Here is a 24,570-nt window from a genome sequence, read left to right on the forward strand (position 1 = left end):
GACAAGAGGACAGACTCAGTAATGAGAAATTGCTGATTTTGTGATCTGCTTAGAATTAGTCATTTTAAAAAATTTTAAGAGCATTTATCAAATGCTTACAGAAAGCAAGATGCTCTCTTAAATGTACGTACAAAGAGAGAAGTGAGAGACAGAGCTCTTGCTCTGGTTTTACAGAAGTATAAAAGTGAGTTCTATAGGGTAGAGGAAGGGGAAGACAGTGAAAGGGAATGTAAGTACTTTCTCCTTAATTTGTGTTTGTGATATCTTTGAAATCACACAATGTTTTCTTTTTCTGGGAATTTTTTTCTATGGGCAAAACTAGACTTTGTAAGTCCACCGACCTTTTCTCTGACCCTCTAATAACATAAACGCATTGAGCAACTTTGCATGGTGTTCAGGTCCTATGACTTTCGTCACTTGTTTCTGAACCTCAGCCCCCCTTCTCGAGCCCATGACTTTCTCCTTCCAACAGAAGGCTTCCATTCCTGTGGTAGCTGCCACCACTTTGTAGCCCCTGAGATTTCGTTATGCACTGTCTCCCATTCACCAGCCCACAAGCTTTATTGTCCCTAGATACTCAGTTGAGTAGACCTCGGCTTGGTTGGGGCCTGAGCATGTATATTATCTGCTGAACTCCCAAGAGGCTCTGCATACCAGAGGGTAAGAACCCCAGTGCTCTACTTAGTAATTTTCCTCGGAGGAAAATCTGTTGGGTGTTCTTTGTCTCTCTCCTTTTCCTGTAGCAAGTTGTATCAAGAACTGCATTTTAGAGTCAGTTTACATAAAATAAATGTGAAGGACAGCCCAGCTGAAGTATCCAATTATCTTCTCTCAGCAAAGGAATAAAAAACCTTAAGCCAGGAAGGGAGGAGAGCAGGTATGTAAGGCAGTCAGGCTATAGACAGAACCAAGAAACTATAAAATCTCTGAAACTTGCCCTTGTATCATCCCCTGTCTGTTAACCCATTCAAGGAAGATGACATTCAAATATAACAGAATCCCCAGGAAAATAATAATAAAGGAATAAAAAGGGCTAAATTCAGAATAGTGAAAAGAATATGGTAGAAGTTAGTTAGCTAATGAGATTTCAACAGATATAGGAAGACCAGAAAGCAGATGGAAGAGGGTCAATGGGTGAAACCAGCCCAGCCACAGTCCAGACTCCTCCTAGAGGGCTCTTCAGCAGAGGGGACAGCTTACTGTTCAGTGGAACCCCAGAGAGCCTTCAGAGATTCTGAAATCAAATGGAAGGCAAGAGGGAAGGAAGGAAAAGGGGGAGATAACTGAAGACCCGTACAGATGCTCCACGACTTATGATGGGGTTTCATTCTGATAAACCCATCGTAAATCGAAAATATCTAAGTTGAAATGCAGTTATTAATACACCTAGTCTACTAAACATCATAGTTTAGCCTCACGTGTTTCTACTGATGCACAATCCTTTAGCACCTTTGTAAAGCCGAAGAAACATTAAGTCGAATCATTGTATGTTGGAGACCATCTGCATATGAGCTAGTCACCTTCCTGAACTCGTGTACAGACCTGTGTAGGAAGCCAAAGAAACTGGAAGAGCACAGAATTCTTCTTTAAAGAAACGGAATAAATTTCATAGAACCAGAGTAGACACAAGTGAGTTGGACCCAGAGTAAAATGCCGTGGTCTCTGAAGGGTCAGGTCCTCAGCCCCCTTGTTTTAAAGTTGTGGCTCTCAGCAAGGATGATTTGTCCACCCCCCAACTCCCAAGGGATAGTTAGCAATGCCTGGAGGCTTTTTTTTTTTTTTACGCTTAGTGGTGGGAAGTGGTACTGCCATGTATAAGTAGAGGCCAGAGATGCTACTAAAATCTTGCACTGCACAGGACGCCCCCACAAACAGAATTATCCAGCCCCAAAATGTTAATAGTGAGATTGAGAAACTATGTTCTAAAGCAAAAAATCCTGCCAGCCAGTCAGCCCTACATGCATACACAGGGCTCTCCAGGCACCTATCTAGTCCGTTAACTTACTCTTAACGTGACCAGGCAGCCAGGGCCAGCAGATATGTAAGGAAGCCTGCAGGGGAAGAGAAAGCTCAGGGTAGCAGAAAAATAGATCCCAGAGAACACAAGAGAGAACTTTAAAAAAAAAGCCTCTAAACCATGGCCTGAGAGAAATTTTAGAAGATATTACATCTACAAAATGGTGAACAGGGTATTAGAAATAAAGAACAATCTGAGAAAAAGAAATGATTCGGGGGGGGCCACTTTAATTTATTGCAAGCAGAGAAAGTTAAAATCAAGAAACTCGGCGTAAAGAACAGAAAGACAGGAGATAAAAAATGTGAAAGACAAAAAAGTGTTACAAATTATCCAATATTCATTCAGTGGAAATTCCAGAAAGAAAATACAGAAGACAAAGGAGCGGGAATTATCAGAAGACTAAGAAAAATATCCTGAGCTAGTGAGTGGCACAAGACTTCAAGTCCAAGCAAAATTCATTCATTCATTCATTCATTCATTCAGCATACGGTGGAAGCTCTGATGTGTGTCAGATCTGAATACAGCGGTGAATGAAATAAGGCTGCTGCCCCTGTGGAGCTTGCTATTTTGTGGGGTAGGAAAACGGGGAGGAGTAGTATGGGACATGATGAGGGCAACTGATAGAAAACATCATAAGCCAGCTGGACAAATGGAAAAGCTCTACCCCACGTATCCATCACTGTAAAATTTCCAGGTGCCAAGGATAAAGGAAGCCTTTCCGAGAGCTTCTGAAGGGGGTAATACAGGCAACCTACAAAGCAACAAGAATTAGACTGGTATCAGACTTTTCTCTAGCAACTGGAATGCTAGAGGGTTATGGAGAAATAAATCCAAAAGTTTGAGGGAAAATGATTTTCAACCTAGAAGTGTTCGTCCAGCCAAACAGTCCAGTGTAGAGGCAGAACACATGAGTCAGTCGTGTACAGGCTCAGAAAGCGGTTCCTTCCCTTTATCCTTTCTTAGCATGTTATTTTAAGATGTTCGGTAGCAAAAGAAGCAAATCAAGGAAACGAGCTTAGATCCAGGGAACGAGGTTCAGGAAAGCAATGGGAGTGACTCTGACCCAGGGTGACATTTGTATGGCAGGCCTGTGCAGCAAGCTGCCCAAACTGGAGGAGGAGATGGAGCACTCCCATGAGGGAGGCATCTGGGCGTGGAGGGGAGGAAGGGAAAAATGTTTAAGTGAAAGCGGAGAAAAAGAATGGCAATTAAAAACTCCATGGCAAACGAAAAGTTGCATAGGAATGCAACAGAATGCTCTTAGCAAAGGAGTAGATGCTATAGAGAAAAGTATTTACATAGTCATAATAATGTAAATACTACATTGATTTTCACCTTTTAGAATCAGCCTCTAGATAAATCATAAAAAGATTAAATTTACAGGGAAATAAAACTTGGACTCAGGAAGGGAGGGGGAAATGGTTACATAAGCTCAGTTCTGTTTGCCCTAAGAGGATTTTGAACAATATGAAGTTGATAAAACAGGAAATAGCAATATAACAAATCTACCTACCTAAGAACTGAAAGTTCAAAGTGATTGATCCTAGGGAGCCTGCATTCAGGTTAAGTAAGATAGAACAGGGGACCACAACTTAGTCACAGGCCTCTCCATGCTCTTTGATTTAACCTCCAACAATTATCCTCCGCATAAATTTCTGAAAATTTTTTAATTGGAAAGGCTGTGTATCCTATGGTGGTAACTGTGAGGGGGAAGCTGGGAAGCTTGCAGGCAGAGCCCTGGGTGGGGGGGTGGCAGCTGCTGCTGCTGGAGAGGAAAGCCCCTGTGGGCCTGTGGAAACGAGAATCGGGGAAGGAGAGGGGGCCTAGGAACTGGATCTGCACAGTAAGGGGGCCACTCGGGAGAGCTTGCCACCAGCTCATCTTGTGTAGCTTTTTATTATATTTGAGTTTACATAATTTTAATAAGAACATGGGAGCCAATTGAGAAGTTTACTCAATTCTGCTTAAGTAAATAAAATATAATTGAAGAGATGTTAGGGAATTTTTGTAGATTCGACGATTTAAGGCAGAATGAAACAGATATGTAGCCAATCATTGCAATTTGATTTATTTATGAATTTCCAGTATTTTCATTTGCCATATTTTCCCCCATTTTTAATTTATGATCACCAGCATTGTTTGCAAATTATTTTCATTACTGTACTTTGTTACAAGTCATCATTTATACCATCCATGTTCTTTCTTTTCTTACAGATTGTGATATCTTTAGTCTGAATTTTTAACTGGAATCAGAACTGGATGTTGGGGTCACACTTTTATTATACCACGTGATTACCAAATTCAAAGTTCAGATTAGTTAATATAATTTTTTAATGTTGAAAAAAGATGTATAGTAATAAACAGTTTTTCTAGCAGCCATGATGAACAATGTATTTAAGATTGTAAACTGAAATGCTGTATTTATATACACTATTACAGTAGAACATACTTTGACTTAATCCTGGTAACTGTAATTTGGTTTACCAACAAAAGTTGTGAATAAAACTGTGAAACTAGAAAGGAGACTTTCTGGAGTTTAATAGAAAAATGTGATTTTAATATTATTTCCTTTTTAACATAATTTTTTCCCTTCACATTCCCCAAATCAATGTAAATAAGCACATGCGCACATACACGCACAAATGCACACACACACCTTTTACTACTATGGTAATGCTTCTGTAAATGTCTCTATTTGTCCCTTTGGCTAAAAATGTAATTTTTATTAGGCAAATATATATATTTTTTAATACTGGCCTTTTTTGGTGAATTTTTATGTTTTGTGTACAGTGAAATTTTTTAATTTTAAGGTTTAAAGTTTCTCACTTGCTTTCATACATTTGCTCACCAAGGGTAAATGAAAGAACACGGCTGCTTCTCCCAGACAGACTGACCTTGGCCTCCACGTAAAGCATCACTGTTTTAAAATGAAGGGTGCTTACTTGTCCCTTTTTCTGTGTTCTGTAGGTCTCATAACAACAAGCTGCAGTCTACAGCTTCTTAAAGTTCAGCGTGTTAACCTAAACATAAAACACGGCAAGAATCTGGTTGTCTGAACTATTTTAAATTAAGGAGCCAGATGTTTTTAGTCAGGTTATCCTGACAAGACTTGACCTAAACTTCGTTTTTATTGGTCATAACAGTCCAATTTTATTCTTGACCAATTTTGTCCAACGGACAAGGGAAAAGCGAAGTCAACGACACCATTATTTGTCAAGATCAAATGGTTTTATTATTGTGGCAGAAGCGGGAAAACTTTGTTTATTGAAAAAAAAAAGAAAAAAGAAAGCAAGAAAAAAAGATAATATGGGGTCAAGTGTAACTCCATGGAAATGCCACGTCTGCTCTTCAGTGAAGAAGCTGGTTTAGAGTCTCTCAGAAAACTTTTGACTGTATTTATTTATTGTTGCAAAAAAGACGCTTTTTTATTGCTGCCCTCATTTGTCAGCTAATTATTTTTTCTTATAAAAATCCAGCCCTGGTTACATGTAATCCATTCTGTATCTTATCATGATTCCTATAGGTAAAAGTACAAGACGACCTCTAGATGTCTTTTCTTTCTATGAAAGGAGCTGCTATGTACACATGTGCACACACACACAACTGGGAATCAACAGTGAGTTTGTTCTTGCTCATGGTAGACAACAATTAAGCTTGCGTGAAGGTGGGCTAGGGGTCCTGGACTACAGACTCTGTTGCCTTGAATATAACAATACAATTTGTCATTTACTCTGCACCAGGCTAAAATGAGTAAAATCTATTTGAAGGTATCTTGTTTGTAAACATTTGTCAGATTCTAATTTTTTTCTTTTTGTATTAAAATTCAACTATGGATGTATATGAAACACAATAAATGGAGATCATTTTCTCCCACAGATGGTGTCTTTGAATGTGCGCTAATGGTCATCTGCAAGCCTTTGAGGGGAAAGGGAGGGCTGCCAGGCAGATAAAAGACAGAGCCGGCTCATCGCACCTGGGCTTGTCCAGGATAGTAGAGGCCCTCACTTTATCATTCCCAGCCCATTGTCACCACGGCAGAGAATAGCCTTCAGGGGTGCTGGTCCTGTTGCATCAGTTGATTGTACTAATATAAAAGGTAATGTGACAAAACACACATTGCCTTCATCTGTACATCATATGAGATGCGGCAAATTATGAGTCCCAGGCAGCTACTTAGAGTTTCTGAAGGGCCTTTTTTTTAGGTGGCATCCTCGTTGTTGTATTTTTTGTTTGTTGGTTGAGTTGTTTGGGGTTTATTTTCCACATAAGAAAAAGTGGTATAAGCAGTAGGGGAAATGGAAGCAGCGGAGGAGGGTATAGTTGCATGTTTTTCCTTTCAGTGTTCAAACTTTACACTTGCACCAAGGCATTGTAACAGTAGTTTCTAGAAGACCTGCCATGGTTGGTTTATGCAGCTTTGCAAAAATTTTACTAGATTTTGCACTAATTCATACTAGCTTTGTCCCACCAAGTTCTAGAATTAATGTTTTTTAAGTGTTTCCTTCTGTTTAACATCACCCTGCTATGCAAAACCTTTCCCAGACCTTAGTTTCTTAAAAGAAAGATGTTGCTACAGTTTCCAGTTCTTTCTTATTACAGGCTCAGGTGTACAGGTTATTCTGGGTTAATTTTGTCTAATGAAGCCCATTGCTTTTTGTACATAAAAATGTCACTTAAACCTGTGCTTACAAACTAAAGAGACTAATGCTCAGTATGAAAACATGGAAACCGTTTTTGCTTAAAATATTAACATGGAAGTAATCAAATATAGGTGATTTCATCCTTTTACTTTTGAAAAATGTTACATATTGTATGCACTGTGCTGATGCAAGAATCCTACATTTTAATGAATTATAAAATTATTCTGCATCTCATCACATCACAGTATTTCTGTACTATTTATTCATATATATATATACATATATATATAGAAATATATGGGCTTAATCATTTAAAACTTGTTGCGGCAAGAACTTTCTTACCTGTAGGCAATAGATTGCTATGTTTTTAACAGATTGTGGCAAATTCTAAACAGCAATTCTTTTGTACGTAATAGGACATTTCATCCTAGAAAAATAAAGTAATGTTTTTGACATTGGATTTGGTGCAGTTTCTAATGAAACAGTGGTTGGTTGATATATTTTCTGTAGCTGTTGGCATTGCCAAATTGTACAAAAAACAGGCAAATTTCATGAGAATCTCTGACCAGGGAGATGTTAATTTCATATGTGTAATTTAGTAGTATAAAGCCTTTTGCAATTTCTACCACCATATAAATACATAGACGTTTTATTATAGTTTTATCAACTACAGACAAAGCTTTAGTCTTCCAAAGGTAATTTTTGAAAAGGATACGTTCTTTTAACACAAGGAGGCTCCAAAGCTGCTTTTTTATGAGTACTCTTTGACAAGCTTCTGCTGTTCAGTAAGATAGGCACATTGCAGCTATTTTGTTTTCAATAACCCAAGTAATGCACACTTGTGATACTGTTAGGATATTTGGGCCTCTTAATATATTTATTTTTACATCAATAGATTTCCTTGGCTAAAGGTATTTTCAATGCTTGTTACGTTTCATCTGCCAAATTCACAATCCTTGAAACGATTTCATGAAAAGTATTTTCATAATATTGGTAAAGCTTTTTTGCTCCTATCCAAATTCTGCAGGATTTGATTTTAATGTCCTGCAGTAGGTAAGTTTTTAAAAGTTGTGAACTTTTAGAGATATTTTCTAAAGTAAAACAATTACCTTTTTATATTTCAAGTGGCCTGCAGTGTTTTTTAGAGAATCTGACATTTGCTGTTGTTGTACTCTACCTTCCTAGAATCTGCAAATAAAAGCTCTTTCCCTATTCTGTTCACTGCTGTTAGGCAGACTCCGTGCATCCTTGTGTGTTTCTGGTATTAAAGAGCCGACCTGGTGGCCTTTTAAATCTGCACTTACAGATTGAGCTACACAGAGCTCCGTGATTATTGCAGAACTCAGGTTTTCGTGGTTGAGGCTATAACCTATAAATCTTAGATTTGTAGTCCTTAAAATGGGAATGGCGGTATCTCATGGGCAAAGTAATGTCTTAGAAGCACTTGGACAGAGTCAGCTGAGAAGTATTTCTAGTAAGCTTTTACTGATTTCAGAGAGGGAGAGGGAGAGAAACGTCAATGATGACAGTCATTGATGGGCTGCTTCCTGCACGCCCGCTCCTGGGGACCAAGCCCACAGCCCCGGCAGGCCTGTGCCCTGATGGGGAATTGACCGGGGACCTCCTGGTTTACAAGTCAACACTTAACCGCTAAGCTATGTCAGCCGGGCTCTAATGATTATTTTTAAATCCTCACCCAAGGATATGTTTTTATTGATTTGAGAGAGAGAGGAAGGGAGAAGGAGAGAAACATCAATGTGAGAGAGAAGCGTCTATCAGTTTCCCCAGTACACAGCCTGACGGGGGATTGAACCTGAAACCTAGGTGCGTGCCCTGACCAGGGATCAAACTCGCAACCTTTTCTGGTGTATGGACGACCTGCCAGCCGACAGCCACCTGGCCCGGGCATATTTGTAGTAGTTTGAAATACTCTGAGATCCTTCTGCATACTTAGAGTAAGATGCCCAAAAAGGCATTTCTCAGATCACATCCCACCTGATCCAACTGGGACCCTCCAAATCCAACTGAAGAAATAGTCTGTGGTTTTTAAATGATAAAGTCCAGTTCCTGAAATAGAAGTTGTGCATTATATATAGATGTAGGTGGGTCAGTTTTTAGGTGTTTGCATATACATGTTTGATAAACCTTAAAGGTGTTTTAAGAGAAATACAAACACTGCTAAGAGATGTCTTTAAAAGGTAGTGAAAAGCTAGTACCAAAAAACATGTGTTTTATAGACCTTGTCCTACCAAAAGAAAACCAAGTACCTTTTTCCCTTGAATTCTAGCAGCTTAATTCGAAGGAGGGATGTGAATGAGTTGCTCTTGAGGCACTGGAGTATTTTATTGTTGAGGGATTATTACGTGTGCACAGAGTCCTTTAGTCTTGGGAGCACAAATCCATGTGCTGAGAAAAATCTATCAATAGAACGAAAGGATTGGGAATGACAATGAGTTTGCTAATTAAGATTTTCCATAAAATTAAAGATTGTATCCAAAGTACTGACGATATTGAACAGGAGAGTTTTTTTCACCTTTTTTGCTGACCTGGAGTTCCGTCTTCACTGTCTCTTGTGCCCATCCCCATACCCACCACTGCGCAACTCATTTGAGCCTCACTTGACTTTCATTGCTAACCTGCCTTAACTTTAAGAGGAAGTTTCTAAAAGCTGGCCTGCTTGTGTTTGCGGGGGTGTACAAACTGTGGCCTTCTAGCATCAAGCAGATCACAGTTCTGGGATATTTTGTTTCCAAAACCTCTCAGTCTAATCAAACCTGACCCTTCAGGCTCTGTAAAAGTGGTATTTTCCCCCTCTTTTAAACCAGAGCATAATTATGACCCTTTATGCTCTAACATCTGACCATCCAACCAATAACTACCTATTTGGCCATTTTTCCCCCCCACCATGTTACTCAAGATCACTGCTTAGCCTCATGACAGTTAAAAACTTGGCTTTGGCTTTTGTGACTGCTGCTGGTTACGTCTGAGTTCATTTTTATTCTATAAGCCAAGAGTTAAGGTACTAATGTAGTTGATTCCCAAGAAGCAATTCTAGTATGATTATTATGTTTGTGCAAGGCTCATTTTTAGGAAAATTCTCTAAAACTTTTTTCAGTAGTGCTTTAACCACAGAATAATAAAACCTCTCAACTTTTACCTCTTTACCCATGTCTGGGACAAATAAGATAACTGCATCTCCATCACACCCAGATGTTATATCTTAGGCTATTGCTACATGCTTCCCTCATGAAGTGTCTGGTGTCCTGTCCTGGTGGCCTGCAGTGCTGTCGAGCCACTAAGGACTGTGCGCCACTCAGACTAAAGAACTGGAGCTCACTGACTGCACCTCCTTTAAGACCTAGGAGGCGGTTTTCCCTCTGCACCTCTCCCTGTAGGCAGTAATCCTCAGCCTCGGGTTATCCGTGACTATTCAGTGTTTCAAATGAACTGAAGTACACCTTGGTCTTCTGAAAAAAAAGTTGTTAATATCTTTTGGACTCCAGTATAAAATCAGTATTAAATTCAGCTAGTGATTAAACCTTTTTTAACCACTAGAAAACGTTTAAAATACACGTGCTTGCAAGCTGTCATTGAATACTGATTGGTGCCAGGATTTGTGGAGTAACTTTGGAAAAGGCTTTCTCCCAAACCTTTGGGGCTCAATGAGGCTGAAAAAACCAGGTGCATCCAAGATCCGATTTCAAGGCAAGATTTACTGCTTTACAACACAAACATCATACTTGATCTTAATAGAAAAATGACATCAGATACACCCTGAATATGTTTAGCACTGGGACAGCAGTCAGTTCAGCACAAAACATTTTTAGGAACAGAGAGGCAGGAAAATAAACTATCTTACACTTTGGTACATCAAAAACACTTGTTTGAATAATATTTTGCTTGAATTAAGCCCTTTAGTCTTCTTTGAAGTGTAAAACTTTATAACTTGTTTTGGGCTCTGACCCATCTGTTGGATCTATATGACATCATACCTGTCTTTGACTAGTGCACTTACTGTTCTGTACAAAACTTAAAATGTGATGGCTTAGGTATAAAATTTGGTTTGATACGTGATACAAGCTATTCAAAGTTGTATATAAAATCCAGGAAATGTTTTTTTTGTGAACTATTTCTGAGAATGTATTGAAATTAAAATAATAAAAAATAAACAGCATGAAGCAGTGATCTGTTGACGGGACAGGTCAGCAGCTGTGTGCATAGCTCGCACTAGAATAGCTTTGCCGCGGAGCTCGGAAGCATTCTGTAAGTACGCTGACAACTTCATGATTAGAGTTGGAACTACGCAACTAGTTCATATAAAGGAGCCCTGTGCCCTGTTCTAAAGGAAGGTCCCGTTACACGAAGGTAGACCTTTCCTGTCTTGATCAATCCCAAGTCTCTCATGATCCAGAAATGCCAGGATGGTAAGTTCAAATGCATTGGGTGTGAATTGCACCTTGAACTTGCACATCCCTTTTTCGGTTAAACCTTTTCACGTAGCTACTGCTGCTCCAGAGCAGTCCATCTCCTGGTCGGAGGCGCCCTCTTAGGACCTGGAGCAGAGCTGTAGGGAGCTGCCGTCTCTTATGGTAGATGTGGCCCATCACAATATACCTGCTGCCTGGGGGGGGGAAAAATTATATATATATATATATATATATACACACACACACATACACACACATATATAAATTCATAGTGTCTTTTCAAAGCCATGAAACAAGAAAATGTAAGATCTTTGAGGAACGACTAAGCTTGAGTCTATTATCTTGCATCTCAGACATAAGACCCTCAGACAACAGGTGGAAACAGACTAGTAGTGACCTTTAGAAGATAACCAGATAATCTGCCAGTAAACAGTCAACATTAGAGAGCAAGGGTCCTAATCTCAATGTATCAGCAGGATTTTCCAGACTAGCACATCTCTAGAAAGATGTGGGAGAGGATATCCGCATCCCAACCCCCAAAATCCACTTTTCTAAATTCAGTTTAAACAGGTACCCTTATGCGTCGCGTCTGGCTACGGTGCCACATCGCGCAATTTGTCAATGCGTGTTCCCTGAGTGCCTGCTTTGTGCCAGTCCGGGCTGTTCCCACCTTTTACGGGAGGCGTGGAGGACGGGGAATTGTTGGGGCTCAAATCAGCGGCCAAAATAGTACCTGCCGTCTAAATTCCATTCATCTTGACTACCCCTCCCCACCGGAGGTGCTGGAGTGACCAAGAGAGACCCAGCTGTGGCGCCCAAGTTACAAACGGTGGCATAAAGTACATATAAAAGTGGTCAGTGAGACCAGTTTCAATACCAGGTTTAAATTCTGGACATGTCTTATTGCAACTGGAGGAGTCCAGGGCCAGGATGTGCACTCGGAAGAAAAAGCCGTCTGGAGCGACGTACAGGCGGTTCATCTTGTACAGCCCGTCCCGGTCCACCAGCAGCGTCACCAGCCGGATCCCTGGGCCCAGCGCGTCCACGTCGTGCACGATGCCGTTCACCGCTGCTTCCAAAAAAGAGTTTGGACAAATGCACAGCGTTCGCTTCCCTTGCTCTCCCCAATGCGACAAATCCCGACAGAGCCTCACGGGCCTGGGGCCTGCAGGACCGAGGCGGTGGGGTTGCCTAGGGTTTGGCTCGGGGCGCCCGCGCGCGCCTGGAGCGCGCTCGGCTCGGAGGGGCTCGCGGGGCGGCCGGGGCTCCGCCGCCCGGGCCGCGAGGAGCTGCGGGGCGGGGCTCACCGAATTCGCTCTCGCAGTAGGCCTCGCGCTCGTCCGGGGCCGCCCTGCAGGCGCGCGCGCAGGACTCGGCGCCCGGCCCCGCGTTCCCCAGCGGCGGCCCGAGGAGCAGCGGCGGCGGCGGCGCGGGTCCCGGGGGCGGCGCGGCGGCGCGCGGCCGGTTGGGGTGAGCGGGGCCGGCGGGCGCGGGGGCGGGGGCGTCGGCGGCGCGCGCAGGCGGGCGCGCGGCTGGGAAGCGCAGGGCCCGGGCGCGCGCGCGCCGCGAGGTGTCCTCCAGCGCGGGCACGCGGCGCAGCGACGCGCGGTTCTCGGCCTGCGGGAGGCGCGGGCTCGGCGGGCCGGCGGGCGCGCGCGTGGCCTCCCGGAAGCCGGGCCGGTTCTCTGCGGGCGGCGGGGGCTTCCTGCGCCGCGGGTCGGACCAGGCGGGAGCAGCGGCCTCGGGGACCGGCTGCGCCCGGGGCCCCGGCGTCTCCTCGGCGCTCGGGCCGCCGCCGGGGTCGGGGTTCCTGTCCGGGGGCGGCGAGGCTGGAGGGAGAAAAGAGGAGAGGCCGGGAGGCTGGGAGGCTGAGAGGGAGGCAGGCGGGCAGGGGAGGGGAGGGGAGGCCGCGAGCGGGGAGAGGACGGCCGGGGGAGGGGAGCGGAGGGGAGCGGAGGGGACTGCGGCCCTAGCGGGCACCTGCGCGGGGAGAGCTGCGAGCGACGGCCGGAGAACGCAGCGGGAGGGAAGCCTCGGCCTCTGGTCGTTTCCGAGGCCCCCAGGGAAGACGGAGCGGAGGGTCTTGCCCTCGAAGAATGCGGCCAACTAAGCATAACCTGCTCGCCACGTGGGAACGTTTCATTTTTTTCAAGGAACATTTCCAATCGATAGCTTTTTAAATGACAACCCCCTGTTTGTTCTAGGACTAAACGTAATTGGCAAGTCTGGTGGAAGCACAGACTCTTTCTGCCCCCTCTCTAATATATATATAAACATCCGCCTTTCTGCTGTGTACAGTTTGCTGAGAAAGGACCCAGAGCAAAGCCCAGGGGAAGAGGTCTCATATTACAGGTTCTCCTAATTGTTGAAGCGCCCCTGACAACAGAACTATTTGGTTTTCCCATCCGTGTTTACACTGTCCTCTTGATCTCTGCAGCATCGAGCATTCGTGAGTGGATTTTTATCTGGCTTCTTGGACACCACTTAGGGGTAAACCACAGCGAAGAAAAGTTTTTAAAGCCTGGCTGGGAGGCGGAGGCCCCTGGTTAAGTATAAAAGCACACACATCGCTTACAATTTCCCCTCTTTTGATGATGGAGGAAAAAACACAATTTCTAAATGGTATGGCATGCAAACACATTTTTTAAAATTATTAATGATTTTCCCCAGGGCTCCAGACAGGTTGGTGAGCAAACTTCAGCGAATTTGGAAGCTGGGCAACTTTCCATGCCCAATTACACAGTGTCAGCTCCGGGTTTGCCTGGGTCCCAGTGCCCTCCAAACAGGCACAGGGACCTGTCTTTGTTTTTCCCTTTCTGTTGTTTTAAAGGCTGGTTTTCGGCGTTCCTCTCCTCTTGCTTGGAAGAGCGTGGTCTGCCCATTTGCAGCTCTTGCAACACTTCATTTAAAGTGATTTATCTTGCCAAATTGATCATCTCTTTAAAATCTGCTTTTACCCAGCAATAATAGCTGGTTATAGTTAATGTTTTTGCAAAGAGGTTCATTCTGACTCATCATGGTCAACGTTGTCCCACACACAGCTGAGTAAAGTTCTGGTGGATATCCAATTCCTGACTGTCAACTGTTGACCTCCCAACTGCTTCCCCATTGATATCACCATCTGTTGTCATGGGAAAGACTGCCTGATATTTGGGTTAAATGCCACTGAAGTCATTCAATTTCCATGTGGAAAAATAATCCAAAGTAAATTGCCCAGTGAGGTACGGAAGCTATTTTCCCAGAGATAGTGGATCGAAAAAAAAAAAAATCCCCCAAAAAGCAAAACAAAACACCTCGCCACAGAAAATCCCTTCTTTTCTGTCTTCCCTCCGCAACCTATTTTCATCTCATGCATGAAACCGTGTGTCTTAAAGACTCAGGTGTGGCAGGGCCATTCCTTGGGGCTGCAGGGAGAGGGGAGGAAGGTCGGATTTCTGCTCCCTTCTCCCTCGGCCCCAGGGGTGCACCCAGGGCTCTTAGGGGCGCCTGCCACCGCGGTGTCCTGTGAGCCCCGCCGGCGAGGTTCCCAAAAGGCGCGCCGTCACCCCTTCTGACACTTTCCCTGCTCCGTGATGGAGCAACTACTTAACATGCAAAGTTTTCTCCTGCCTGCCCGGCTCGCTCGAGATCATTTCAGTAGCTGACCTGGCTTCTTTCCGAAAAGGCTGCCAAGACACATGAAGTCTTGGGGACACAGTTTGCTCCCTACGAACACGGACCCGGAGTCTCCTCTCCTGCAAACTCGGACCCCTTTTCTCCTCCCGCCCTTCATCACTCCCTGTCCCCAGCTCCCCCCCCGGACCCCAGCCCCTCTCCCAAGGCTCAGCATTTCATCGCTCTTACCTTTCCCCTCCGCCACCGGGGCTGCGGGAGACGATCCAAGGATCAAACAGAGGAGCCAGAAAGCTCTAGCTGTCATTTTTGTAGACACGGTTCCCAGGCTCTAAAACTGAGCCAGGGCTTTTTGCAGTTTCTCTCCCCCCACCCCTTCTCCACACCCCCACCCCCTTCATGCTAATGAGAGGCAGCCTTCGGGGAAACGGAATCACTCGCTGGACAGACCATGGAACAGCTCGGAGCCGCAGGGGTTTCTCCCACTTCCTCGGGGGCGCAGCGCGGCCTCCCAAAGGTGTCCCCACGAATGTGCGCCCTGCGGCCTCTGCGCAATGAGAGCATCCAGTCCTAAACTTGAACCCCTGAGGGTTTGCGGGCTGGGCTGCGGGGAGCACAGGGGGGGGGAGAGTGGGTGGTAGGAAGTTTCTTCTAGATTAAGTCGGCAGCAGATGAGCAGATTGGTGCTTAAGAGGGCTCGGGCTTGTGGAAGGGAGGGCTCAGGTGACAGCTCATCCCAGAATGTGCCAGGGATTCCAAGAGAAACAAGTCTCCACATCCTAGGTTTGGTCAAACGATTTTACTATGTATATGATTTTTATATTCTAGAACCAGAAGAAAAAAGTCATCAGCAAAATAGCTCCCCACCCCCTCCCCCATCAGCATCAAGTTGGAAGGATTCACCAAACCTTTTACCCCCAGGTGCTAGGGAACAAGGTGAACAAAGCACCTTCCTGGATCTCTAGTGATGGCTCATCTCCTGTTTCTCTTCCTTCCAAGAAAAACTCATTCACTGCTTAGGTCTGCATCCTGGAAAGGGCTCTGTGTGCGGGTCCTGAGCCCAGGAGCCTCTCCCTCAGGTCGGACCGAAACAGCGCTGGCCAAGGGCAGAAACAAGCTCAGCCTAGCAAACCCTCAGCCTTCCCGGCGAGCGTCTCATTTCAACAGCTTCAAACCCAGGGGAAGGAAAATGCGTTGCCATGAAGGTGTTTTCCCTGAAGCGTCTGGGCCAACAGTGAGATGCAGCTGCTAAAAGAAAGAACACACTTCTGTTGCACTAATATCTTAGGCCTCAGGAATCGTAGTGCTGGCAGACGGACCAGATTGTGGGGGTCACGTCCTCCAGGAAGACACTGGAAAGCTAAGACAAGGGGCCAGCGAGAAGGCTGGACTCCATCAGGTTCAAGTTCCTTTGGAGGAACCTAGGGTTGGCAGCCTGGACACACAAAAACATTTGTTGTGCTTTGTGAAAGAACCCGTAGGTTGAAGTTATGAAGTGACAGGTTTAACCTCAATTTAAGAAAGAAGACTGTACCAACCAAGGTCTCCGAGAACACTGACTGCTTTCAGCTCCTGCCACTGGGCGCATCCAAAGAGAACGTGGCTCGGGGCTCCTGTAGGAAGTCTCCTGATTTAGGTGTGTTGTGGTTTGAGGGTTACTGGGAGGTAAATATGTTCCTCTAGAGAGGAGCTGTCTGTCTAGTCACAGGCTGACAATATGTTGGAGGGCAGGGGGGAGCGGTCACTATGTTCTGTAGTCTGGTTCTCAACCTTCCTCAGCTTGAAACTCTACAGTATGTCAGTGGATCAGATTCATGGGATTGACTCATGTTAACCAAACTCATAAAAAACAGATGTATAAACCAGAATGTTTTTATTAACATGCACTGGAGAGGCTACAGTAAAGATGATTCAGAGGTCTAATTATTAATCACAAAGTTGTGTATTGAGCCCTAAGTTGAACTGCAGCTGAAGGCAGGCTACTCGTTCCCATTCAGGCTTTGGAAGAAGCCTGAATCTCTCCAGTCACTGCAAGGCTTGAGTGTCTCCAGCCTCTGACCAGGACCAGGTAAACACTGTGAAATTCGTGCTTTTGGGGCCCAGTTTGTCTATGTCCTCAGATCCCCTTCTTTCACGTGCTCTTTCTTTAAGTCAAGTGGAATAAAATGAATTAGGCTTAAGCTTTCTCGATTACAGCCACATCTCATACATACCTGCTAGAGATTATATTCAAGTCACCCAGATCCAATTTGGGGTGTTCCCGAAACTCTTCTGTTGCAGGAATGTTGTGAATGCCCCAAAGCCCACACCCTGAAATGTAGAGGCAGAGACCAGCTGGGTGACTCCCACTGACTCCTAGTGGCCCCCAGGGTGGCACCAGCCTGGAAGAACTTTTGGGGTCCAGAGCTGGGCAGCATCTGGTTTGCAGGTTCCAAACCCCATGAATAATGGGAGGTACAAAGAGTTCAGAGCATTCTCTCCCTATAAACAAGTCACATGGGAAGCCAGATTATCATCATGATGCTTGATAATATAAACCAGAGCACGAGGAATTCGTCATATGTTTGGAATGTTTAATGATACTGGTTTCTCAGAGCCTAATGTGTCCGTCTCCATAACAGGTATGTGTATGTCTGTGTGTCTGTGTGTGTCTGTATGTCTGTGTGTCTGTGTCAGGTGGCAGAATCTAAGAGTCTTCCTCTTTCCTGCCAATTTCTGGTGTTTTGAGTGTATCTTTCTGCTTAGCAAATATTGAGCATCTACTATGTGTCACATAAGAAGGGATTTGCGCCAGGTTCCCGCAAGGAGCCCCTAAAGCCCTCGGGATTTCCCAAGTGATAAAAGTGTCTTTGTTGTTCATGAGCTTCCTGGATCTCACCTGAGGTTTGCTAATGAGGCGACTTAGAGAGACCCCTTTGAGGGCTTCAGGATGGGAGCTGGGACCAGAAAGACCAACCACGCAATTAGACGGTCAAGACGTTGGGCCAACGGGCCCTCCGGGGAGCGGAGAGAGGCCGGAGATGGGGTTCACTCGGGTGGCCGGTGATTTAACCAGCACGCCTCCCAGATCTCAGCCTCTGCGTCTCTTCACTGGGCAGATCCTGATCTGCGTCCTTTATGATAAAGCTGCGATTGTAAGTGTAGCACCTTCCCGAGCTCTGTGAGTCGTTGCGGGGACCCATCAAACCCGAAGGGGATTGTGAGAACCCCCAGACTTGTAGCCAGCTTTTATTTAGTTAAAATTTTATTGCAGACTCTCTGTAAATGTGAAATCTCATAACGGCGTGACACGTTCTCATGTAGACAAACCATAATTTGGGAACGTTGTAGGCTGTTTGCAGGTTTTGCCATTGGAAGACTGTCTGTGTCCCCACCGACAGGGGAATGGCAGGCTGTCGCGTCGCCTGGTGGAATACCACAGAGCAGGCACCATCGACGGCGGGGGGGCAGGTAATTAATTCTTTGCTGGGCTTTGGGCACCTTGATCGGGATCCCTGGCCTTATCCACCGTGTGCCAGTAGCAGCCTGCCTCCAGTTGTGACAACCTACACTGTCTCTAGATATTGTCACATGTCTCCTGGGAGCAAAATCATGAGCCATATTCATTGCTGATACAGCAGGGAGAATATATGAGCTACACTTACAAAAGCAAACTATAGATGAATGTGGTAAAGGTGATGTCCATGAAAGGAGCCGGACAGAGAACAATGTATACGGTGCAGTTTCCTTTGCATAAGGTTCGCTAAGGGGCAGAACTGAGGGAGTGAAGGTCTGGCTAATGGTTCCTCTGGGAGCAGCTCATGGCTGGAAAGAGCGCGGGCGGGGACTCCGCTGCTAAAGTCGCCTCGAGTTTGACCTATTAATTTTTGATATCTTAAATAAGAAATGTTATTAGTTTATATAGTCAAATCTGTCGGGGTTTTTAAAATGACATCTTTCATCCCTTTATAAAAGCTTAAATTTATACAAGTCATACATATTCATTCCAGAATTAGACATCACAGGTAAGAAAAAATAAAAAATTAAATGTGATTCTATTGTGTAGAAATAACTGCTATAAATATGTTGGTGTATCCATTTGCAGACTTTTCTGTACACATATATGTACATGAAAATAGGTTACATAATTTCCTTCTGGGATCATGGTGTATACATATTTTATGATGTGGTGTTTTACATTTTAATGATTTGTCAACATCTTTCCGTTTCAGTAAGTATAGGATTGCGTGATCATTTTGATCGGCTGAATTCCTAAACGTCGAACTGCTGAGTCAAAGGATGTGATAATGCGGTGTCTCGGCTGCGGCCCGCGGTGTCCCCCGGCAGCCTCATGGGGTCACACTGAGCCGCGGGCGCTGTCACCCGCGCTAACGCCTTTCCCCATCGGGACGGGAACCACCCGTATTTCATATCCTTGTTCTGAAGAGCTTTTTACGATTTCCGTGTAAAAGTCTTCAGAAAATATTCTTCCAGTGACAGCTGACGCTCAGTACCCCGTTGTATCGGTGTCAGGTGTAGGGCCCAGAGGTCACACGTCTGTGCAGGTTCCGCAGCGGCTCCCGGGAGGGTCCAGCCCCCGCCTGGCACCACGCTTACTACAGTGTCATTGACTGTGTCCCCCGTGCTGTGCCTCGCGTCCTCCGGACTGTTTCGCAACTGCCAGTCTGTACTTCTCAGTCCCGTCACCTCTTTCACCCTGAAGAGTGTGTTTTTTTTTTAAAAAAAGGCTCCTCTTTAATTCACTTTTTATTTTATTGCTGGTGATATTGTACGCTTTTTTATAGATTTATTGGCCATTTGGATTTCTTTTGTTAATTTCCTGTTCGTATTCCTTGCCTGTTTATTGGGATGTTCATATTTCCCTTTCTGAGTTTAAGAGCTATTTATAGCCTAAGAATTTAAACTCTTTGTCTATTATACAGCGGGCAAAAGGAGGGTAACAGCTGTTCATATGGGAAATAATACAATAATTAATAAATAATAATGCAAGAATAAACTCTATGTTTCAAGCACTCACAACTGCAAACCTACTTTTGCTGAACCCAGTATACATTGCAAACATTTCCTCACAGAATTACGTTTGATTTTTAACGTCTTAGGGATTTTTTGGCCATAGAACTTAAATTTTGCACAGTAAAATCCATCAATCTCTTGGTTAACAATGTCCCTAGTGTCCTTTGTCATGCCTTGAAAGCCTTTCTCCAACTCAAAATTATATATGTATTAGCCTATATTTTTCTAGCGCTTGTAGTAAAATCACGATTCCATCTGGAATTTATTTTGGTATGTAGTATGAGGTAAGAATCTAATTTTATTTTTTTCTCAAATAACTAGGAAGTTGTCTAATCCAATTGGCAAATAAATTCATCCTTTCCCAACGTCGAGATGTCACCTTTAACACAGGGCAGTGGTTTTTCAACCAGCGAGCCACAAAAATGTTTAAAACATGCAACACCTGACTGTCTAGTTACAGGCACTGACCTCTTTCCCCTAGACTGTCAAATGAAAAATGACACCAGCCGACAGCAATAGCCGGCCGGTGTGAATGAAGCAAAATTATACTTTTTTTTTGGTCAGATGGGCAAAAAATGTATTTTTTGGTGTGCCGCAGAATTGTAGAAATTAGTCTGTGTGTGCCGTGAGATGAAAAGGGTGGCCCTGCTGACAGGGAGACTGTCCCCTTACAGTAAACGTGGGCCTGTTCCTAGGCCCGGCCCTGCCCTGCGAGTACCTCTGTTCATTCTCGCGCCCCGGTGGCCGCAGGATATCGGGCCGTGGTTATCATTGTCGTGGTGTTAGAACATGTCTTTCTTTTAAAAAATGGTTTTGGGTATGATAGTGTGTGTGTTTTCCCCAGTGAACTTTAGGATTATTCTGCTAAATTTAAAAATCCTGTTGGTTTGATTGAATTTGCATTAACTGTACAGATTACATTATAAAGGACTTGGCAGCTTTTCTGTGCTCTCCTTCTGTCCGTGAGAATAGAGCATCTACAGTTCTTCGTGTGGCCTTTTCCCTCTGTCAGAATATTATCATTTTCTCATCTAAGCTCTGCACTTTTCTTGTTACATTTATTTCCTGGGTATTTTATATGTTTACTGTAATTTGGAAGGATCTTTTTTCCTCTATCGTTTCTAACTGGACTTTCTAGGTATATAGGAAAGCTACGGATTTGTGCGCATATCCATGGTTACTGTTCACGTCCCAGTTAGTGCCTCTCCAAAAATAGTCCAAACTATTTGCAATGGATTCCCTTGGGTTTTCCCAGTAAAAAAATATATATATACTCTGTAAATAATGATATTTTGCTTCTTCCTCTCAAATATTTATTTAACTTTTTATTGCATCGATGAGAACTTTCCAAGCTTTGTTGGACAGTATCATAGTCATTGTCCTGGTCTTACTGGTGCGCCTCACTAGTCGGCCCCCTCAGGGCTCCAGTTTCAAGTGGCTCGGCCTGACTGGCTTCCAGTGCAGTGAGCTCTGGTAATCGGCACCCCCACCCCTTCCCTTAGGGAGCAGACACCTATCTTTATTATATTGTGGTTTTCTTAACATTGATCGCCTGATTGCATCTCCTAGAGGGTGTATTTTCTCTCCAGTCATTTTTATCTCTATGCTTTTCCTTGTACTCATAGTTCAAGAAATGGTTTTTTTAAATTAATGCATAACAAAATCGGAAAAATTGGGGTACTCCCATATCTAATGTTACAATAAAATAAAAAACGAACGTCTGTTGTCAACAATGATGATTATAATAATAGCTGGCACCTATTGAGTACTGTTCCAAGCATTAAATCTTTACATCAAAATATGAGTTTATACTTTTATTATCCTAGTTTTACAGATGAGTAGCTGAGGCACAGAAAGGTTAACTAACTTGCCCGAGGTTACACAGCTATAGCCAGCGCTCTGTGCCAGGCCCGCTGTCCCCGGGCGGAGGCGCTGTCCGCGCGCAGTCTCGCTGCAAACAAGGGACGATTGTTCTGCCTCTGAGCGCGACCTTCCCCCGGAGAGGCGCCCCCTGCCGGCCGGGCCTAAGACGCGCGGCCCCAGCGTCTCCCTGCGCGGGTGCCTCCCTGCTGTTGGTGGCTGTCCCCTCTCCCGGAGGGGTTCCTGGTGTCTCCCAGTGTCATTGAGGGTGGTGGTCGTGTTTCTGCTGCTCATCCACCCCCCTTGTTGCTTTTGTGGGATTTCCGAGAGGAGTAGAGAAAATGGCAACGCCACAGTATGTTTAATACTGCAACCTGGTAAATTGTAAACTGTGATAATCCTGAATGTTAGTATTAATCGGATTGCATTTGAATATCAGTCCTGGTGTAGTCTCTGAACTTCTTGAGTTTTGAAAATTTGAACTAATACAATACTAATAAATATTTGTATGCATCCGAGATTTTAAAATTAAAATTCTAAAGTGATCCAACAGGCAAAATTAAACAATGCTGTTAGAAATAGGCTACTGGTCACCCTGGGAGGAGGTAGTGATGGAGGGAACTCAAGGGGGGGGCTTCTGCAGTGGTTAATGTCTCATTTCTTGATCTGGGCGCTGACTATATAAGTGTGTTCGGTTTGTGAACATAATTGAACTGCACACATGATATGTGACTTTTCTGCGAGTATATTACACATCGATAATCATTTTTTAACCAAAATTTGATATAGGACAGCATTTTAAAAATTCAAGCTGAGGCTTGGCCATGTAGCTCAGTTGGTTGGAGCACCACCCTGTATACCTTAAGGTTATGGGTTTGACTCCCTGACAGGACACATACCTAGAGGTTGTGGGTTCAACCCTGAGTTGGAGTGTGCCAGGGAGGAAACTGGTTGATTTTTTTTCCCCTCTCTTTCCCTTCCTGTGCCTCTAAAAAATCAATATAACTATGTCCTCAGGTAAGGATTAAAAAAAATTCTAGTTGATTTTAAACCAAAGTTCAAAAATGTTATAAAATGTATATTAGTAATTTTATCTTTCTTCTTAGCCTACGTATAATAAATGTAATACAGCTATCATTATTTAAAAGTTGTTAACTGTATTCCAAGACTTGACACCTTTGTTTATTAATAAGGTCAAGTACAGACTATAGACTGAAATGTAATGAGAGTCTGTGAATCCTTAAAAATTCACAGCCTAGTTTTTGTTTTGTTTTGCAACAGTTTTGCTGCCAGAACACAGGTGTCATTTGCTCAGCTTAGGTTGGGCAGGTTTGTTTCCATTGTTGACAAGAGGGGACCAGCAAGGGTGTGTTTCTAGAAGAAAGGACTTGTTGAGAATTTCAAACTTCAGGGTGGGGCCAAGCAAGATGAGAACTGAAAGGGGTTCCTTTTCTTTTTTACTGATTTTAGGGAAAGAGAGAAACATCAGTTTGTTGTTCCTCTTACTTATAGGTTCGCTGACTGATTCTCGCATGGCCCTGCCCAGGGATGGAACCCACACCCTCAGTGTTTTCAGGGCTGCTCTCTAACCAGCTGAGCTGGCTGGCCAGGGCCAGGCGGTGTTTCTTAAATTTGCTAATTAAGAGGTCACCGTGGAGGAGCAGTGCGCCCGGTGGCAGGACAGCGAGGAAAGCGTGGAGGTGGGGCACAGGAGACGGGCATGTGGAGATCGCCCTGGAAGCGGCCTCTGTGGAGAGAGCTGGCCCGGGCCCAGGACGAGCTCTTAAGGGGTGGGGAGTGGTGGACCGTTTGGGGCCCAGAGGAAAAGCCAGCAGGGGGGGAACCTAAAGACAAAGGCGAGGGTGGGGGAACTAATGGGCCTGTAGCTTTTGAGTGTTTACTAAGCTCCAGACAAGTTTCCTGAGGAGACAGGGGGCAGGTTCTGGCCTGGAACTGGAGGAGGGACAGCTCTTCCTCTGACAGGTAAGGAACGCGGGAGGTGACAGCGGTGAGGGAAGAGGAAAATGTGGAATTTGCATCAGGGGACCTGACTCTGGGGTATTCAGTAGGCGCTCAATACGTGTTTGCTGACTTCAGCTGACTGAGCCCTGGGGCATGAGCAGCAGGACACCCAGCAGAGAAGGGAGCTGGGCTGAAGGAGGCCGAGGAGAGGACCCGGAGCAAGGGGCAGGCGCGCCTGCAGAGGCCCGGGCAGGCCAGCCGGAGCCCGGGGACCTGCAGGGATTCCCGCCTGGGGCTGAGCAGTCCGTTAGGAGAGCAGTCTTTGCCTTTGGGGACCAGGGACGCATTGTCACCGTCCATCGTCCTCAGATGCTGCCTACCTGTCGAAGGCAGGAGGCAATTCAGTTCAGATGTTTTTGAGCACCTACTACATGCAAGGACCTGATGTGGCCACCAACTCGGAGAGACCGGGAACAGAGCTGGAAGTCATCGGGCCTTCATCTGTTGAACGTGTGCTGGTTTGAACGTGCAGCGCGACATTCCGAATCTTAAAAGGGGCTTGAGGGTATTTGTTAAATTTCTCTATTGGTTGCTTACTGGTTTTTTGTTTTGTTTTAGTAAACGTTTGATTTTGCAATAATTGCAGATTCACATAAAAGTTGCAAAGATGGAACAAAGGGCTCCATGCACCACCCTTCACCCAGTTGCCCCGATGTTGGCATCTTCCATTACCATGTATGTCAGAACTAAGACATCAGCACCGGCACATTCTATGCCTGAACTCGACTGTGTCTGATTCCACTCGTTTCCCCACTAATGTCCTTTTTCTGATTCAGGCTCAAGTCCAGGATACTACATTGCATTTAGCGTTTAGTAGTTTTTGTAGAGTAGGAGTTAGCTCAGTGATATTCTTCTTGCACAAGTTTTCCAAGAAGAGTTTAAACTTTCAAGCCAGTCCACTGAACCGGTCTGAAAAGCTTAAAAACTCTGATTTTCGTTTATTACGCTAATCTGCAAGTAAAACAGACACACAGGCACA

The 24,570-nt window shown here is 44.7% G+C and overlaps 2 protein-coding genes and 1 long non-coding RNA gene across 21 annotated transcripts in view; 2 read left to right on the top strand and 1 right to left on the bottom strand.

Moving 5' to 3' along the window:
• Positions 1-6,003, top strand: part of BPTF (bromodomain PHD finger transcription factor) — a gene marked incomplete at its 5' end in the record, with an annotated part of 95,897 nt that extends 89,894 nt beyond the window's left edge. For 13 of the 19 annotated variants that reach the window (XM_081115882.1, XM_081115897.1, XM_081115887.1 and 10 more), the window contains one exon: positions 4,985-5,890. In XM_081115882.1, the coding sequence (XP_080972008.1) occupies positions 4,985-5,021 (37 nt within the window). In that variant the 3' untranslated portion in view covers positions 5,022-5,890. The other 6 variants (XM_081115900.1, XM_081115885.1, XM_081115893.1 and 3 more) reach the window with 5 other exon arrangements.
• Positions 6,004-10,350: 4,347 nt separating this feature from the next.
• On the bottom strand, positions 10,351-15,003 carry LOC308546685 (UPF0450 protein C17orf58; the record flags this gene model as incomplete). Its single annotated transcript, XM_081115903.1, has 4 exons — positions 10,351-11,278; positions 11,962-12,153; positions 12,392-12,913; positions 14,928-15,003. The coding sequence occupies 4 exons, from the start codon at positions 15,001-15,003 to the stop codon at positions 11,088-11,090; spliced, it is 981 nt and encodes a 326-aa protein (XP_080972029.1). The 3' UTR covers positions 10,351-11,087.
• Positions 15,004-16,243: 1,240 nt separating this feature from the next.
• Positions 16,244-18,117, top strand: LOC308546686. The gene is made up of 3 exons (XR_013997371.1): positions 16,244-16,332; positions 16,694-16,764; positions 18,027-18,117. It is a non-coding gene; the product is annotated as an uncharacterized lncRNA (long non-coding RNA).
• The last annotated feature ends 6,453 nt before the right edge of the window (positions 18,118-24,570 follow it).

Source organism: Miniopterus schreibersii, assembly GCF_964146895.1.
Source record: "Miniopterus schreibersii genome assembly, chromosome: 16".
NCBI classification, from domain to species: domain Eukaryota; kingdom Metazoa; phylum Chordata; class Mammalia; order Chiroptera; family Miniopteridae; genus Miniopterus; species Miniopterus schreibersii.